At 43.2% G+C, this 20,704-nt stretch overlaps 1 protein-coding gene across 1 annotated transcript in view; it reads right to left on the bottom strand.

Annotated features, from left to right (window-relative positions):
- slc2a9l2 (solute carrier family 2 member 9, like 2) overlaps positions 1–20,704 on the bottom strand; it is a gene marked incomplete at both ends in the record, with an annotated part of 722,296 nt that overhangs the window by 108,876 nt on the left and 592,716 nt on the right. Inside the window, one exon of the mRNA XM_084315784.1 lies at positions 12,450–12,577. Within this exon, the coding sequence (XP_084171910.1) occupies positions 12,450–12,577 (128 nt within the window). The remainder of the gene's footprint in view (positions 1–12,449; positions 12,578–20,704) is intronic.

Here is a 20,704-nt window from a genome sequence, read left to right as displayed (position 1 = left end):
CCCATGCTGGAGCCCTCAGGGTGCTCAGGGGGCACCATCTCAGAGCCCCCTTTAAGAAGAGGCCGCAGCCTGTGGCTCCCCACTGTATCTTTGTCGAACTTAGCATGTTGCGATGAAATAGCAGCCGCATACACCTTCAGGGTTGAGGGAGACTGGCACTTGTCCAATAATCCGGAGAATTTCTGCCATGCTCAGCATGTGGAATGGCAAAACCTTTTTCGAAACTTCTCCAGGACTGAACAGAAAATAAGTCGAGTCGAACCCGCCTGTATATGCACTGGATCTGCAGGCTCGGTAGCCCTCGGCCAGGAGGACGGAGTCCACCCTTGGGCTATAGGGTGGAAACTACCCAGGGGTCTGAGGTGTGAGCAGCCCAGTAACTGAGCTGCTGCTGCTGGGAAGCGACTGATCGCCGGCCACAAAGCCTCAGTGCCTGACTAACATTTAACAATAACTTTTAACTTAGATCAATGTCCCCAATTTAATAAAGTAATTACAAAGTCAATGAACTGCTCTCAAGTCTGAAAAATATTTCCCATAGTATAAATACTCGACCAGTCCCGGCACCATGGGCGGGCATTAGGGGGCCGGGCCCGCCCACTGAGTCAGCTGTGCCCACCCTGGTAAAAAAAATTGATTTTTTTTTCAATCAAAGTCAACTATCCAAATCCTTAGTCGCGGACAGCCCTAGTGGGCACTGATGTCAACAACAACACTACTGAAGCTAGCACGGCACTCTGTGAGAATTCGTTTTCTACCCTCAAGAATGTCTTTACAGAACATCGCCTTAGTATGCTTCATCGACGCAACTAAGGCCAATTTAATTCAGTTGGCATTTGAGAAGGACTTAACAAAAAAGTTCAGGAATGAGTGGAGGGGCAGTGTTTTAAGAAGATTTCACTCTGTCCCCAAACGCTGCTTGCCTCTCTACTTATGATGCTGAGTAGCCTGTGGAGGAATTTTGTTTGCTTTTTTATGCACCTTATTTTTGTCAGTTCAGTTCAGTTTGTCAGTGAATTCAGAAGTGTTGAATAAATGGAGACTTTTCAAAGATATAGAATAGAATAGAATAGAATAGAAATGTATTATCCTGAGGGAAATTTGACACTGCAAATCACTCAACATTAAACATTTAGACAGAACAAGTCACAAATAAGAATAACAAAACAAATGGCCTAAGAATAGAATAAAATGAAATAGAATAAAAATAGAATAAAAGATACAGTAAAAATATACTGAAGTCTACAGTAGGTGTAATAATGCACAGTGCTGTTTAAAAAGTAAGAGTCCAGGAAGAGCACTCTGTGCTCAGTGATGCAGTGAGGCACAGTGATGCATTGTATAGTCTGATGGCTGTCGGAATGAAGGACTTCCTGTGCCGTTCAGTGCTGCGTTTAGGTAGTGTGAGCCTATAACATGCTCCTCCTGTCAGCCAAGTCTGTGTATAGTGGGTAGGAGGGGTTTTCCCTGATGGCCTGGAGCTTAGCAAGGCCCCTCCTCTCCGCCACCCTCGCTAGAGTCCAGCTCCACCCCAACCACGCTACTGGCCTTCCTGACCATCTTATCCAGCCTGTTTGTGTCCCCTGCTCTCAGTCCGCTGCCCCAGCAGGTCTGTTATATATATCTGTTCAGTCTGTTTTTGTATAAGTGAAAGTTCTTAAGATAGAGAGAAATTAGATTTTTCAATTGCCTCTCTGCTGTTTAGTTCAGCACCGTGGGCAGCGCCAAGCAAGCCACAGCGCCGCTGTCCCAGCTGAAACGTATAAAAGGGAACCTGTGTTGAAAAACCATTGTGCCCCCCCGAGAACATTTTATGCCCCCCCCACTAATTTGTTTCTGCAGCCTGGTCTGTACTCGACCCGCGTAAGATGGAGGATTCAGTGCTTTAAGCAGCGCCTCTGGCAGTCAGAAAGGATGAAGCAGAACCATGAACCAGAACCACTACAGGTTGCTCACTTCAGCAGGGATGGTGTGTACTGTAGATGTTAAACCAGCCTCCATCCACGTGTGTGTGTGTGGTGTGTGTGTGTGTGTGTGTGTGTGTGTGTGTGTGTGTGTGTGTGTGTGTGTGTGTGTGTGTGTGTGTGTGTGTGTGTGTGTGTGTGTGTGTGTGTGTGTGTGTGTGTGTGTGTGTGTGTGTGTGTGTGTGTGTGTGTGTGTGTGTGTGTGTGTGTGTGTGTGTGTGTGTGTGTGTGTGTGTGTGTGTGTGTGTGTGTGTGTGTGTGTGTGTGTGTGTGTGTGTGTGTGTGTGTGGATGTGTTTTCCCATTTATGACGTGAAATAAATCTCATACCGTTACCGGCCCGATTGGGCTTAAGAGGTTAAGGACGTTTTTTCTTTGCATTTGTCTTTGGGTGTGGGAGGAAAGCCAAGTATCTGGACGAAACCCACGCAACACGGGGGGACAACATGCAAACACACAGAGAGGTCCCCGACATGGTGTGAACCCCTGCACGTTTCCTCCAAGATGGGGAAGAGATGTGCAAGGTTTTGTGTAATTCGGGCACATGGTGGCGCTACTGTACCCACAAGAATCACATGATCAACATGTAGAATTTACCAGTGCCAATGTCTCACACCAAATTTCACAGAAGTTAACCAAATTTCACAGAAGTTAACCAAATTTCACAGAAGTTAACCAAATGGCAGCGCTACAATCAAAGGTCCAAAAATGTACAACTTTGAAAAGCCATGATTTTTTCGGACACTGTACGTCCAACAGACACCACCCTAAACCTATCCCTGGTCCACGACGCCGGTGTGTTAAAGCACACATCCAGACAAGAAGCGGAAGTCTGAGAAGCACGTTCAGTCACAGACTCATACCCCCTCGACACTCAACTAACCGCCTCGGCCGGTCCTTCATACCAGCAGCCATCAGGCTCCACAACAGTGGGCAGGGACTGCTGCCAGACATCCAACTACTAGGAACCTAGTAGCTGACTCCCACCTAAAAGGACAATATACTTACTTTATGCATACCGCACCTTATGTGTATACTGTATACTTCATCAGAGCATATTTGTTTGCATTTAGCATTTTAGCATTTAGCATGTTTTGATTATATATTAGATTCGATTTAGATTATTGGATTATTAGATTCTATATTGTAACTATATTTATTGTATGGCAAATATAACTGAGAGGGCATGCATACCCTCATCTTGCACCTTGTTGCCCATATGTGCATGTCCAGAGTTAATTATATTGTATATTGTTTACACTGCCTTTTTATTCTATTTGTATTTTTACTTACTACACCACTGTACTATAATTCTGTGACCTGTACCTGTACGTCTTCTACTATCTGTACCCCCTCCCCCATGCTGCTATGATGCCTGAATTTCCCCAAGGGGATCAATAAAGGAATATCTTATTTTAAGAAAAGGTTTCCTGCCGCATGATTCATGCTTGTTGTTTTTTCTAGTCCCGGGAAACTGAAGCTAATTCTATTTAATCAATCATAAAACCACTGCATTATTCAATAAAGGGGAGGGTGTCCACATTTGATTTTTATCTGATGGAAAATAATAGCTTTTTTGATTTCAGAAAAGTAATGTCTGTGGCTCCTTCAGATTGTTGTTCACAACAAATACATCTTGAGTTCCATACTGTGCCCTTTGGTGTTCTCTATACAGCAATGTCTTCTATCATCAGTTATGACCTTCCAGGAAGTCAGGACCTTCTTGCTGTGAAGCAACAGTGCTACAGTACAGTATCTACTGTGTCTCCATGCTGCCTATGAGGAAATGTTTCATTCAAAAGATGCTACCGTACGAGGCTTTCTCTGCGGTAGATACTCTAATCTTAATTTGAAATTTATTTGAAGGATAAACCCCTTGAGATATGCTATCTCGTTTTCGAGGGGGTCCTTAACTCATTCAGCGCCGTCCACGCATATGTAACGGTTGTGACAACGTCACCTCAAACTTCGATGCCCCGATGGAGATTCTAACCCCGGTCTCCCACACCGCGGGCAGCAACACAGACCGCTATACCAAGAGGTGAATTCACTTCTAAGTAATGGGTCTATGCGTCTTTTTTTTGAGGATGTGAGAGTGAGTTTAACCCATAGCACCACTACTCACCTCAGCCCTTCTTGACTGCGCTTCACGATACCATCCGTTACACATATATACGTGTTTGTCCGCCAATCGAATAACGCCAACCACGCACGTTATTTGATCGTTTTTTCTTTTATTCGCTATTTCCATTCATAAATCATCCAGGAAGGCTGTGTCACCATATGGAATGACTCTGAGATTGCAAAAGTACAATACCGCCGCCTGGAGGTATGCGGTTGATGTTGCACTCCCTTTGTGACTCTGTGTATGTGGCTGTGTATCATTGAAATTCACCCGGGCAGAGTTTTCGAGTAGCCTGGACCGAGGGGTCTCCCCGATCGCATTGAATCGCTTTCGGGACGCCCGATTCATTATGCTGTGGGGGGTTATGTCGTGGCCCAAATGGACATACGATCTAGCAGATGGCAATCAAATAATTGGAATATTCTTTTTGGAATCTCATCGCCCACAGGTAAGAGCAATTTAACGTCAATTTCAGCTTGGTTGTGCATTGTTTTCATAGCCATCGCCCTGATCAGTGTATGCTGTTGTACTAACGAATGCCGTTATTGACAATCAATTAATCAGAAACGACCCCTCCCCCTTTCATGCATGCATGATGGAACATAATATACCGATCATATGCATTTGAATTTTTTATTGTAGCCAATGGATTAAGTATAATATGCGTCGCAGCCTAATACTAGCCTCCCAGGAATGACCATAAACCGCTCTAAAACCATACTTATATTCACCACGGTATAAAACGGGAATGTATGGATGGAAAAATATTCCTTTTTCACATCTTGAACGATAGATACTCGATGTCAAATGGGCCATAGTATTGCATCCATAGCTATAATATTTAAATAGTTATAGCCCTGCAAACAAGGTGAGTGACTCCCATTGTTTACAGCAGTGGCGGTAGCTACTACAGGATGAGGCTAATCCCCGGCGCTGAATGAGTTAACATAAGATACAAAACATACAATACAATACATAACAAAACAAAACAAAACACAGGACAACAAAATACACTTATACACTGACAGACGCTCTCCCAAGCTCACCCCCACAGTCCACACTGATTCCTCCCAAGAGGATCGTCGATATATATATGTTCCCATATATATAAGTGTACATATTTTATACAATATACAAAATTACAATTAGATCTGTAAACATGTAAACCATAACACAGTAAATCAGTAACAAGTGCAAGTAGTCTATAGATGAGTAAACAAAGATATCTTAAATAACCGGTAAGAAGTAAGAGATCTGAGTGAACTAGGCAGTTTGTTCCAATCAGCTGGAGCTTTATATTTAAAGGCAAGTCGACCAATAACTTTGGTGGTTCGAGGCACGACAAAGAAAGGATGATCCGTGTGTCTTAAATCATAAGCTGAACTATATGGAATTAGGAACTGCTTTAGATAGGGGGGATAATTAAAGTAAATACATTTGTAAACAAAAAGCAACCAATGAAAATGTCTTCTGAATTGAGAAAGCCAATTTAACGACTCAAACATAAGACAGTGATGGGTTCTATAAGGACACCTTAATACAAATCTGCAAACACTATTATAAGTGACATTTAAAGGACCTTCCAGCAAGTCAGGACCTTCTTGCTGTGAAGCAACAGTGCTACAGTACTGTGTCTCCATGCTGCCTATGAGGAAATGTTTCATTCAAAAGATGCTACCGTATGAGGCTTTCTCTGAGGTAGATACTCTAATCTTAACCTTTTAACTGTATGACTGTTCTGCTTCATGTATACCATGTCATTTTATTTGGTTGTTTGTTTGACGTGTGTTTTAATTAGTCCTCTTACCTCTGTGATGTATGTATCATCTGTCTCTATTTTCTATGTATTCCTTTCCCTGTTACCTTCGATAAATAATACATCTGTGAAAACCTTTCTCAAGAGTGGACATGGTCACTCAAGTATTACAGTACATCTATCTACTGACTGTGACAATGTATGGGTTGGGTGGCAGTTATGTTTTTGTGAAAGTTGCACTTTGATGTGTTCTACTGTTGTTCTGTCCTGAGCACGCAGAGGCAGATTCCAAACGACGGAGTAGTTACAGTATAGCAATGAAGGGTTGAAACCACAGATACATGTTGACTTTTGTAGACGGTTGGAAAGAGGAGAATGACTGCGCTCTCACACAACCTTAATTCATTCTTAATACGATGGTGCGGCCGAGGTCAGTCGCCGTTGGTTTTGCTCCGCAAAAATTGTGCGCACTTTTAGTTATTATGTTTATTTTTTATACTTTTTTTATAAAGACCATGCTGGCATGGACGTCGTACTACCGCCAGTCAATCATGGACTTAAACTCCGGACTAGAAGAAGAGTTTAACAACACTTTTTGCCAAGATTGGCCATCAGAGATCAGACGGGACAAGGACAAAGACAAAGAGGACAATAGAAGAGGCGGCGGGATCAAGAGGGAGCATAGAGGACGGAGAAGTGGAATCAGAATAAGGCTAAAAAGTTCTGCTTACCGGCCGGCGATCCCATCGATTCTGTTGGCAAATGTACGTTTGCTGGAGAATAAGATGGACGGTCTCCGTGCAAGGATTCGATTCCAACAAGATGTGAGAGACTGCAACATACTATGTTTCACGGAGACATGGTTGAAGCCAGCAACTCCGGATCAAAACATCATCCCATCGGATTCCTTCTCGGTCTTACGAGCTGACCGAACTGAAGAGTCAGGAAAGTCCATTGGTGGAGGAGTTTGCTTCCTCACTAACAACGGCCGGTGTAGTCCCAAGTAGGTTAAGATTCTTTCCCGCTCCTGCTCGCCGGACCTTGAACATTTGTCCATCCTTCGTCGCCCGTTCTATCTCCCCCGGGAATTCACAGCCATCATAACAACTGCAGTTTACATTCCACCGCAAGCTGACACCGCCAGAGCTCTGGCCGACCTACAGGACTATTTGAATCAACACCAAAACAAATATCGGGACGCAGCTATGATCGTAGCCGGTGGCTTCAACAAGGCATATTTGAAAAAAGTTATGCCAAACTTTTACCAACATATCAAATGCACAACTAGGGGAGGGAATACGTTGGATCACTGCTACACCCCTTTCAAACAAGGCTATAAGGCAGTACCAGCGCCTCCGCTAGGTAAATTAGATCACAACGCCATATTTATTTTGCCAAGCTACAAAAAACTAGCCCGAGAGGCTGTTGTGTCGTGAGAGGTGAAGCAGTGGTCTGAGAGCTCAGAGGCCACGCTACAGGACGCACTGGATGACGTCGACTGGGGGATGCTCCAATCAAGCGCCAGTGACATCAGTGAATATGCTGATGTTGTTGTTAGCTTCATAGCAACATTAGCTGACGGTATTGTCCCCACAAAGAAGGTGCAGTTTTTCCCAAACCAGAAACCGTGGGTGGACAATTCCATCCGAGTGGCCCTGAATGCTCGTACTGCTGCTTACAACTCGGGCCATACAACTCGGGAGTATAAGGTAGCAGCCTATATGCTACGCAAGGAGGTGCGGGCTGCTAAACGGCGATATGCGAACAAGATGGAGACACAGATGGCACAGAACGACACAAGAGGCTTATGGCGGGGAGTACGAACGATAATTGATTATAAAGTCAGCCCCCCCTCAATAGTGAGTACCGATGCCTCTCTCGCGGATGAACTCAACTCCTTTTACGCCAGGTTTGGAGCGAGCAGTGGCAACGTTAGCTCACCGGCTAATGACGTCACTGACGCGCCGGCTGCCGCGGGAGGGGGGGGGGGGGCTCATCCACGGGGGAGACACACTCTCTCATTGACGGAACACAGCGTGAGATTAATGTTCATGGGTATAAATACTCGGATGGCGGAAAGCGGCTCGCCCAGATGGGATAACAGGACGAATATTTAAGTCCTGTGCAAACCAGCTGGCCCCAGTATTTACATCCATATTCAATATATCCCTGGCTGAGTCCGTGGTCCCTGCCTGCTTCAAAATGTCAACTATAATCCCTGTGCCAAAAAACTCCTCTCCAACAGGCCTTAATGACTACAGACCGGTGGCACTCACCTCTGTGGTCATGAAATGCTTTGAGAAGCTGGTCAAGGATTACATCTGTGCCTCCCTCCCTAGTAACATGGACCCACTGCAGTTTGCATACAGGGCAAACAGGTCCACTGACGATGCGGTCTCCCAAGTACTGCACAACACACTATCTCACCTTGACAGTCAGAAGGGGGGCTATGTGAGATTGCTGTTCATTGACTATAGTCAAGTCAAGTCAAGTAGAGTCAAGAGTTTTATTTGTCACGGCATACAAGTATACAATGAAATGCGGGTGGTCTTGCCCGCAACGATGTGCATAATACAATGGTAATATAATAGAATCCAATAGAACAACATTGTGCAATAAAACAAGTAAACAGAGTAGGGCATATCGGTATATGTACATAAGTTATTTACAGAGCATGGTAGGACATGCTAGGTCCTGTGGTAGTGCAATACACTGTTAGCTACGGATGAGGCACTGGGTCTTTCTGTACATGCTATTTTATACAATCTCAGGTTATACTATTCTTAAAGTGACCTTTCCTTAGTGGCCATAAGTGTGGGCGTGTGCAGCATGAGTGTGTGCTTGCTCATGTTAAAGTGGCTGCTAGTGTGTGAGCGTGTACAGTGTGTGTGTCGTGTGTGTGCTCATGTGTGCTTGTGTGTGGAGAGTTCAGTGTTCAAGGCTCTGATGGCCTGGGGGAAGAAGCTGAGCCGAAGTCTCTCTGTCCTATAGTTCAGCTTACAACACCATAGTCCCCACCAGACTGGTTGACAAGCTGATCGATCTGGGTCTGAGCTCCGCCATGAGCGCCTGGATCCTGGACTTTCTAAGTGACAGGCCCCAGGGGGTCAGGGTGGGGGGTCATACCTACAGCAAAATCACCCTGAGTATCGGGTCCCCCCAGGGCTGCGTTCTGAGCCCCCTGCTGTACTCACTGTACACACATGACTGTGTGGCCAGGTTCAGCTCCAACTCCATAGTGAAGTTTGCGGACGACACGGTGGGGCTGATCTCTAACAATGACGAGAAGACCTGGAGGAGGTTGATGTACTGGCACGCTGGTGCAGGGACAACAGCCTACTCCTGAACATTGGTAAAACCAAAGAGCTGATCGTGGATTTTAGGAGAATACAGCAGGGGACACACACGCCGTTGTGGATAAACGGGCTATCGTGGACAGGGTGAGCAGTTTCAAGTACCTGGGAGTCCACATCACAGAGGACCTGACATGGTCTACACACATAGATTCTGTGGTGAAAAAGGCGAAACAGCGCCTCCATCACCTGAGACAGCTAAGGAAGTTCAGAGTATTGGGAAGATACTCCACTCCTTCTACTCCGGGGCTGTAGAGAGCATTCTGACTGAAAACATCGCTGCCTGGTTTGGAAACAGCACGGCACAGGACAGGAAGGCACTCCAGAGAGTGGTGCGCTCAGCTGAGCGTACTATGGGTATTGCACTACCACCCCTGCAGGATTTATATAACAGGAGGTGCAAATCCAGAGCCTGCAGAATTATGAAATACCCTCACCATCCCAACAACAGCCTGTTTAAGGTGCTGCGGTCAGGCAAGCGCCTACGGTCACACGCTGCAAGAACAGAGAGACTCCGACTCAGCTTCTTCCCCCAGGCCATCAGAACACTGAACTCTCCACTCACAAATACACATGAGCACACACACACACACACACACACACACACACACACACACATGAAAGACCCTCACCACCCCAATAACAGCCTGTTCCAGCTGCTGAGGTCAGGCAGACGCCTGCGAACCCCAGCTACTAGGACAGAGCGGCTTAGGCTCAGCTTCTTCCCCCAGGCCATCAGAGTCCTGAACAATGAACATTGAGTACCACTGTAACACTTTAGCATGAGCGGGCACACACTCAGGCCGCACGCACCCTCACTTATTGCCAAAAGGAAAGGCCACTTTAAATTAGTATTAGCAACAGTAACAGTGTATTGCACTACTATTACTACTACTGTTAACTGTCAACTGTTACCCGTCATTGCACAAATGTATTGTTACCTACTACCTGTTATTGCACAATTTTATTGCAAATTTTTTTTTGTATTGGATTCTATTATATGTTATATGTTGTACCAATTGCACATCGTTGCGGGCAAGACCACCCGCATTTCATTGTATATCCGTATGCCGTGACAAATAAAACTCTTGACTTGACTTGACTTGACACACACACACACACACACACACACACACACACACACACACACACACACACACACACACACACACACACACACACACACACACACACACACACACACACACACACACACACACCACTCATGCGGCAACCGCTAACACAATCACTTTAAACAAAATGTCACTTTAAAAAATAGAATCTTTAGAAACACTTTAAAAGAAGGAGGTACTGTATTGTTTAGATCATGGGTCCCCAAACTTTTTCCTGTGAGGGCCACATAACTTTTCCCTTTTCTGGTGGGGGCCGGGGTCAGTTTGTAACAGAAAAAGTGTGACGATCGCAGGGGTGCCTAATCGTAAAAACATTTATTGTTTTCCAGAAAGCCACACATAACCAAATATTAATAACCCTTTCCGGGATCTTCACAGAAAAAAAAGTCAGGAAATAAATAATAACACTATTAATGAAATAAATAACACTATTTATGAAATAAAAATACAGTACCTACAGACCACCTAGCTCTAGCTCTGTACTATTTAAAAGCACAGTGCAGGACACACTCAACGGTTATCGCACCTCAGAGATGGCAGTGGACATGTATGACAGGACAAAGGCCATATGTAATGGCCTTGGGATTGAGGAACCAGCCAAAGGAAGAAGCAGAAAAGGATGGACGAGTATGTAGTTGAGTCATCTTGTGGCACAAGCTCTGACCTCAGCTCAGGAGATCAGCTGAGACAAACTGTTCTATCCAGTCCTCGACAGAATGCTGCAAGAGCTTGAAGAGTTGGAGAACAACTTATGAGAGGCATACAGGCATGTTATCCAGCCTCAGACCAGTTTCTCTCAGTGGAATTGCTGCAACCCCTCGCCACACATTACAATATCCAACTACTGCCAGAGGAGATCACAGTTGCAAAGTGTTTCCTGGCCAGGACAGGCAGAGATGCAGTCCCTACTATCCAAAGTGTCTTTTCCCTCCTGGATGATAATAATAATAATAATAATAATAATAATAATAATAATAATAATAATAATAATAATAATAATAATAATAATAATAATAATAATAATAATAATAATAATAATAATAATAATAATAATAATAATAATAATAATAATAATAATAATGCATTTTATTTATAAGGCGCCTTTCAGGAGACAAAAAAAAAGTCCACAAATCGGTGAATGAAAGAGTTATAGGATCAAATGAAAACTACTACTTACTAAAAATGGATGTTTAAAAGTACTAAAAACCAACAAAAAATATCAAACACTAACAAACATTCAGCACAGACAATAAAACAAATTTAAATAATGTAAAGCTCCGGGGCTCTAGGGGGCCGGATCCGGCCCGCGGGCCGTAGTTTGGGGATCACTGGTTTAGATACATTAAGAGTCAACATCGTAAATTGTATATTGCATAGTAGTGTATATAAGAACCAGATTCTCAGGAACCTAGCATGTATTTTTTTTCATTCATATCTTGTGTTTTATCTATTTAATTTTTTCTATTTTATTTTTTCTATGACTATTTTATTCAATTTTATTATTGTATTTTGCACAATCAATGCGGGCATAACCACCCGCATTTCACTGTATGCCCTGGTATGTATATGTGACTAAATAAACCTCTTGATTCTTGATTCTTGTCTTACTTCTCTGTTTCTTGAATCTCAAACGTCAACAAAAACAGTGGTTTTGAGAAAATTGCCTTCAAAGACACATTAATACACTGGAATAAGGTCATTGTAAAGTTTTACATACACACACACACACACACACACGTGTATAAACACAGACTCACTTGAACATATGCATACATACACACACACACCTACCTTCACACACACACATACTATACATATATATACATGCTCACACACCGACACACACACCGACACACACACCTACACACACACACACACACACACACACACACACACACACACACACACACACACACACACACACACACACACACACACACACACACACACACAAAAGGTAACTTTAATTAAAAGATAACTTTAAATTCACGTTTCAACACAAAAAACGTGTCTAAGATGATCTGTGTCTCCAGTACCTTCCTTTTTGATCATGCTCCTCATCTGAATAGGTTTAGTGCGTGAACTCTTTCATGTTTGACACATACACACACTGACTCACTTGGATGAAAGGGAATAGGAGGCCCACGGCAAAGTTAGACAGCCAGTTGACGACACCGGCGATCATGAATGCGGCAGGCCGGTAGGACTGTTCAAACAGCTCCCCTGTCAGGACGAATGGGATTCCACCTGCACCAAAAGCACACCCACAATCAGCTTTAATTCATGAAGAAAAACTGTAATGTGACATGGTAAGTACTGTAGGGCTGGGTGATTAATTAGATTAGATTAGATTAGATTAAATTGTATTGTCATTATACAGCACAACTATTACAGTACAACGAAAATAAGTTTGGCATCCAACCAGAGTGCAAATGTAGCAGTAAAGTGCAACAGCAATATACAATATACAGATTAGACTGGGTACAAAACTATACAAATTAGTACTACTGAGTGTAGTGCTAATGAGATGTATGTACAGAGTTGTTGCATAATTATGTACAGTGATACAGGTATAACGACAGTATGGTAGTAGTCATACTGGCCAGCAGCGTAACTAGTAATCGAGTTTCAATTACAATTTTGTCTTCTCACTATCATGAAAACAATTGAATCGAGATACAATTATTATTGTGCCGTATTTCAATATCAGTCAAATAATTGTGATTATGATTTTTGCCATAATAAAGCAACTCTGATTGAAATATAGTACACTAATATAGTACCCAGATGTGAGACTACATTGAAGACCAGCAAACTTGAACAGATATCAATCACAATATGGTGAAAATTAGGCTACTTTAAAATGTTCCTGTAGTGTGTTATAGAGAAAATCATCAACCTTTATTTATACTCGAAAATACAATTGAGGTCACCATAAAATATCGTCGTCGAGATAAAAATATCTTGAGCATATCATGCATGTGATGTAGCCTATTAATGCTGCATAATTAACTTAAATTAAATGGTAAATGGTAAATGCGCTTTACGTTTACAACTTATGCCTCACATTCACACATTCACACACAGACGGCGGAGGCGACCATAGAAGGTGCCAACCTGCTCATCGGGAGCAGTTGGGGGTTAAGTGTCTTGCTCAAGGAATCGAACCGGGAACCTTCCGATTACCAGATGACTGCTCTACATCCTGAGCCACTGTCGCCCCTATAAATGAAAAACACCTCTCCTCTATGAAACTACATTAATAGCTTGTAATGATGAAAAGTATCAGAATCAGTAATGATATCCTGGTATTACTTGGTATTGTATTGAATTAAAAATTTGTGGTATGGCCCATCCCTACTCATGTCCGTTCTAACGGAATCGCTTGTCTCTCGATGTCACCACAAAACAAACTAGATCCCTATGGGTTTGCTACCCTGACACATCTCATTTCAAAGAGGAAACCCAAAGCATTTATTTTTCTTTTGCCTTTCTATCTTATCTCCCTTTTCCCAATGTTGTCATTATGTCATAATTCCCTCGTGGTCATTGCGCTGCGCTACCGTCGCTCTGGGGAGGGTGCCTCCTACCACATGCTGCCCTACCGTCACTCTGGGGAGGGTGCCCCCTACCACATGCTACTACCCTACCGTCGCTCTGGGGAGGGCGCCTCCTACCACATGCTGCCCTACCGTGACTCTGGGGAGGGTGCCCCCTAACACATGCTACCCTACCGTCACTCTGGGGAGGATGCCCCCTACCACATGCTTTTAGGGGAACTATGTGAGAATGCTGTTCATCGACTACAGCTCAGCATTCAATACCATAGTCCCCTCCAAACTCATAGCCAAGCTCAGGGACCTGGGCTTGAACTATGACCTCTGCCAGTGGGTCTTCCTGACGCTTGTAGCCTTTTTACAACGCATCCGCGTTTCCGGGTTCCCGTTTTGCGCTCTGATTGGCCAGGTCATGTGACATGAGCGCCAATCGTGGGACGGCAAGTTTCTACACTGGTTAAGCTTAGGCACTCTTCGAAGTTGGTTAAGGTTAGAGTTTGTCTTAGAGCGTGATGGCAAGTTCTTTCGCCGGTTAAGCTTAGGTACTCTTTCGAAGTTGGTTAAGGTTAGAGTTTGTCTTAGAGCATGGCGATAGAACGCCAGGTAGTTTGCAGGCTGTTCGACGCGGAAATGGGCAAACACGCTATTGGGCGCACATGTCACATGACCTGGCCAATCAGAGCGCCGGAAACGCGGATGCGTTGTAAAAAGGCTACACGCCTTCCTGACGGGTAGACCCCAGGTGGTGGGAGAACGCAACTGCACCTCCTCATCCATCACACTCAACACAGGGGCCCCCCAGGGCTGTGTTCTGAGTCCCCTCCTCTACTCCCTGTACACACATGACTGTGTGGCACAGCGGAACAACACAATCATCAAATTTGCTGATGACACAGTAGTGGTGGGCCTGATCTCTGCCAACGACGAGAGGGCCTACCTGGAAGAGGTAGAGAATCTGTCGCAGTGGTGTCAGGAGAACTGCCTCTCCCTGAATGTCAGCAAAACAAAAGAGATGATTGTGGACTTCAGGAGGTCGGGGGTCAGGGACTACAGCCGCCTCAGCATCGACGGGGCACCGGTTGAGAGAGTGAATATCCGAGGACTTGACATGGACCACACACATCGACAGTGTTGTGAAGAAGGCACGGCAACGCCTCTACTTCCTCAGGCGCCTAAGGAAGTTCCAAGTCAGTCAGAAGATCCTTAAGAACTTCTACTCATGCACAATAGAGAGCATCCTGACTGGCAATATCACCTCCTGGTTTGGGAATAGCACCGCACAAGACCGTAGCAGACTACAGAGAGTGGCCCGTTCAGCGGAACGCACAATTGGAGGGGGGCTTCCCACTCTCCAGGACATTTACAACAAGCGGTGCATGGGCAAGGCTAAGAGAATTATCAAATACTCCAGCCACCCAAACAACTACCGGAGTCTCATGGCAAGCACAGAGAGACTCAGAAGAAGCTTCTATCCTCAGGCCATCAGAATGCTAAATGACAATAACACTATGTAACAACCATCAAATGCACGCACAGCACACACATCCACACTCACTTTAAACAAACAACTCACTGCAGCACCCACTTTACCCACTTTAGAACACGTAAACACACTTTATATTTATTGGTAAAGAATTTGCACTACAACCCATACCTCATTACACCTTACTGTAAATTGTACCTAAATTCTACCTTATCCCATTTCTGCTTTGCACTGTATAGTATATTGTATTGTAACTCAGTTACTTCTACTCTGCATTGTACATTGTATATATGTATATACTGAACACTTTTGTCCACGTACTTGACTTCTATTTTATACTTGCTATACTTATTTTATACTTATCTATTTTTGTCTAGCACAGTCTCTGGAGCGTAACAGAAAGAAGCATTTTGTATAAAAGTATTCTGTACTTCTGTATGACAACTAATAAAGAAACTTGAACTTAAGAAACTATAAAGCCGTGTGCCTGCCAATAGCCTTCGCAACACGTGATTTATAAATAAGGCTAAGCACTGACATTTAAAATGCTTGGTTCTGAGATGATCAATACAGTAAACATTTATTTCTGATATAGGTGCTGATCAGCAGTAATGCAATGTCATGATTATTATTATTCAACATATTAATTAATAATTAATTAATAAGAACTCCTCTCCTTCACTATAATCTAATTATGAAATCAGATATAGGTCAGGGCTTTACAACTTAATAAAGAGATTGAATATATATTAAATGGGATAGAAACTAAATTAAATGTATACCATACAATGAAAGAATATAGTGCTCTAATTATATCGTGCTATATTTAATTCCATTTATATCCCATTTAATTGTATTCAATCTCTTTATTAAGTTGTAAAGCCCTGGGCCCTCATTCATCAACGTGTGCGTAGAATATGTTCTATTTCCACACGTAAGCACAGAATGTAGAATCAGTGTACGCACAGGAAAATCGGGATTCATCAACCGTGCGTACGCAGGTTCTACGCACACCTGTCATGATGAATCTCACCTTGGCCCTGCGCCGAGGCTCGTGCACACTTTCACGTATTTGCATACCAAAACCGCCCCGATTAACCATATACGGTAATGGACACCCCCATGAAATGTGGAAGAATGGACTAAACCGAGGGTGTTGTACACTGTCGGATATTATACCTATTAACTTCCTAAAAGACCATTGCTGCCTGGACACCGCAAACACTAATAAAGACCATTAACCACTGTTTTGCCGTTGCCCGTTAGTGTCATTAATGCATGCTGGAATAAGAATGCCTTTCTTAATCTATTATTATAATACAATAAAAGACAGCTCCGTCTTTTAATACACATATATTGTACAGTAACGTCAAATAAATACTACAGTCCCCGCTGAAATAAAGGTTCTGCACACATACCAGCAGTGATCTACAGCATAAAAGATAGCCACTTTATAATACTATTCTGAGTAGATAATTCATGTGTATCGCAACAGAGTCACGGATCTGGTCGGGGCAGGTATCATTATGTCGGGAAAATCTTTATGAAATAAACAAAAGTGAATTAAGGAATTTAAAACGAAGTTTAGCATATTAAATCGTTTTATAAGCTTATAGCTTTTTTCGTGCTGATTTGAGAGGGTCCAGCTGCAGAGCCGGAGAGCAACTCTCAGGGCCAATATAGCACTTATACAATTTTGAGAGAGACAGCAGAGAGACAGACAGCAGAGAGACAGACAGACAGACAGTGTTCCACAGTGTGTGTGTGTGTGTGTGTGTGTGTGTGTGTGTGTGTGTGTGTGTGTGTGTGTGTGTGTGTGTGTGTGTGTGTGTGTGTGTGTGTGTGTGCGTGTGTGTGTGACTACTAGTCTAATAGTAGAGACTCAGCCCCCCCCCCCCCCCCCTCTGGACCACCTCATAGTAGAGACTTCTCTAGGAAGAAGACGAAGATGAGGATTAAGGCGAGACACTGCAGGTGAATAGGCAAATATACCTTTTTTGTTGATTTTGAGATTCTGTTATATTTTGCTTCCTAAACATGTCTTCTATGAAACTAGTGACAATAAAACGTCAATAACACACATTTAGTTGTTCATTTTACTTCATTTTGCCTTATTGCATCCATAAATGTCCACATATTTAATGGGGAAGTGCCTCATTTGCATATATGAACATAAATTTCAGAAAACTTGTCTCTACTAGGAGGTGGTCCAGAGGGGGGGGGGGGGGGGGATCTCTACTGGGAGGTGGTCCAGAGGGGGGGGTCTCTACTAGGAGACTAGTGGTCACACACACACACTGTGGAACAGTGTCTATCTGTCTGTCTGTCTGTCTCTCTGCTGTCTGTCTCTCCGGCTCTGCAGCTGGACCTTGATCAAATAAGCACGGAAAAGCTTTTAAGCTCGTAGCTCCAATTTGGGTCCCAAATTGCGGTACAAATGAAGGAGGTGTCTCGGGTAGTGGACTCTAGTTAATATTATGTTCTCTCTGCAATTAGACTGCCCCTCATTCATCCCTATCTGATGCTATCTCTGAAAACAGTTCCTGTGAGCGCAGTCAGTGCACCCCATAACGCTATATATATAAACCTGCATTCATTCGGAGAGAAAGACCTATTCCACATGCTATTTAGGGTTTGACAATAATTACACTAATATCGCTATTTCACAATGAACTATAATGAATTACGGGGGGTCATACAGAACACGGCCAGTGTCTTTATTTCCGCGTTGGAACGAATGCATGTACTGAGGAGCGCTTGTGCGTAGTAACGATATTCTACCACTGGGCGTCAGCTAAGTGTGCTCTGACCTGTGCGTACACGTAAGCACGGAGTCAAGTTCAAGTTGAAATTGATGAATCCCACTCTTTGCTTAGAAATGATCGTACGCACAGGGTAAGCACAAATCTGTGCGTAAGACACGTTGATGAATGAGGGCCCTGGCCTGTATCTGATTTCATAATTAGATTATAGTGAGGGAGAGGAGTTCTTAATACACTTTTTATTTAATAATAATAATAATAATAACTTCAGAATAATAATAATCATGACATTGCATTACTGCTGATCAGCACCTCAGAAATAAATGTTTACTGTATTGATCATCTCAGAACCAAGCATTTGAAATGTCAGTGCTTAGCCTTATTTATAAATCACGGTTGTGTCAGTGCTTAGCCTTATTTATAAATAACGGTTGTGTCAGTGCTTAGCCTTATTTATAAATCACACGTTGTGTCAGTGCTTAGCCTTATTTATAAATCACGCGTTGTGTCAGTGCTTAGCCTTATTTATAAATCACGCTTTGTGAAGGCTATTGGCACGCAGCTTTATATTAATTTATCGAACAAGTTAGATCCTGTTTGTATACGAGCATAATGCCAAGGCCCACAACGTTATATAACAATATTTAAATAATGAGTACGATTGCATGGGATCGCTGCATGCACTTGATTTGATATTGTCCTTTGAGATATTCGATAATAGCTTTCACGTCGTGCCTGTCTGCACAATTACTGCTGCCATGATCACCTGTTTAGAGGCTCATTTACATAGAAAGGGCACATGTTCCGTCCATGTTACCTCATTTAAATATACACCAATTGCACGGATGCAAAGCCGACGTTACGCATGAGCAACCTCGTTTCATTCATTTGAGAGCGAGATGCGCCGGCTTTGCTTCGGAAAAAGTGCGCAAAGCCTCTGTGGATTCCGCCCTAAGGCTCAGCTTCTTCCCCCAGGCCATCAGAACATTGAACACTGAACTCTCCACACACAAGTACACATGAGCACACGCATACACACACACAACACACATTCTGCATTCGCTCACACACAAACGGTCACTTTAAAGGGGACATGCATTATAAATAGCCTTTTCCAATGATTAGCATGTTTTCCTAGCAATTGGGGATTATGTCAATGTGGTCTGTGTCGTTAATTATCATATTGACTCATCAGTCTAGTCTCGAGTTCACGAGATCCTCCCTCACTCAACTAAGTTGTTCTGATTTGACAGTTTTGCTGACGTGAATATAGCACTTATTTGCATAACTAAAGCCCCCCTCTATGGTTGACAGCGACAGCAGAGCGAGTGGAATTATCTTCACTTCCTCAAACAGAGCGAGGCAGACAGCGAGTGAAAGAGAGGAGCTTCTGTCGGGGAAACAAACCGCGTGCGAGGAAGCAGCAGTAGCACATACTAATTTACCCACAACCTGGACCTCGCGCGTGTATCACTTCCGCAACGGATTTAGTTGGACTTCGGTTTCCGGGTTCGCCTGATTGGCCGCGACGGCCATGTGACACGCCGTGGCACGCCCCCGCGGCAGCGGCAAGGCGCGGCTACACGCTGCTGTGTTTCACTGCCGCTTTCCCACTTCAACGCCAGAGCAATATTGTTGCGCCATCTTCTGAGTGCAGACGCGCTGCTGTTTACGCGAGAGTGTAGATTTCAGTGTGTATCATTTAATCATTTATCATTTAACATTTGAAAGGCATACATTGTTGTCATACAGAAGTACAGAATACTTTTATCCAAAATGCTTCTTACTGTTACTGTTAGAGACTGTGCTAGACAAGATACGTATGAAATAAAATAGTATAGAGACATATGTACAATGTTCGATGCAGAATAGAAGTAACTGAGTTACCATACAATATACAATATACTATACAATGTACTATACTGTATAATAGCACATGGCACAGCCCTGCGAAGCCTGCACAGTAAACTAACTTGATCGTTAATCTAGCTGTTGTATCTTTACGCTTATGAAAACATTAAATAATATGTATAGGCTATAGGCCGTCGCTTTACATTAATAGCCTATATTCTCAAATGGCATTTAATGGCTATCCGCTGTGGGCTTTCTCCTCGCGGACGGACAAGTATACCTTATATCATATCATATTCCTATATGTCTCCCAAGAATCGTGGGGCTCTGGGGAATAAAGGTTGGGAAGACCCTGCTATTATAGCCTATCATTTATAATGTTATAGGCTATTTCATTTACAGTTTACTCTATCAGCCTACCCAGCATGTAATACGTTCTTTGTTAGAACTCAACTCGTTATTATTTTGCGCATAGATTGCAGAAATACAGGAACGTTTTGATTTATATTTAAAAGGCTTTGACATTGTAAAATGAAATAAGTGGAATTTCAAAGTTATGTAAGCAGAATACAAGTCATATCACCCACACGATATATGCTACCTGTATATCCAGAGCATGTATGCTTTTCATTCATTTAAGACACATTTATTGCAAGGGTTTTGTAATACACATAAACTCAACAAATAACCTCTGTTCTCGTTGCAATGCGTTTTTAATTAT

This window comes from Notolepis coatsorum (assembly GCF_963971535.1).
Source record: "Notolepis coatsorum genome assembly, chromosome: 6".
Taxonomy (NCBI): domain Eukaryota; kingdom Metazoa; phylum Chordata; class Actinopteri; order Aulopiformes; family Paralepididae; genus Notolepis; species Notolepis coatsorum.
Note: the sequence above shows the minus strand (reverse complement) of the source record. Positions and strands in the feature narration are given on the sequence as shown.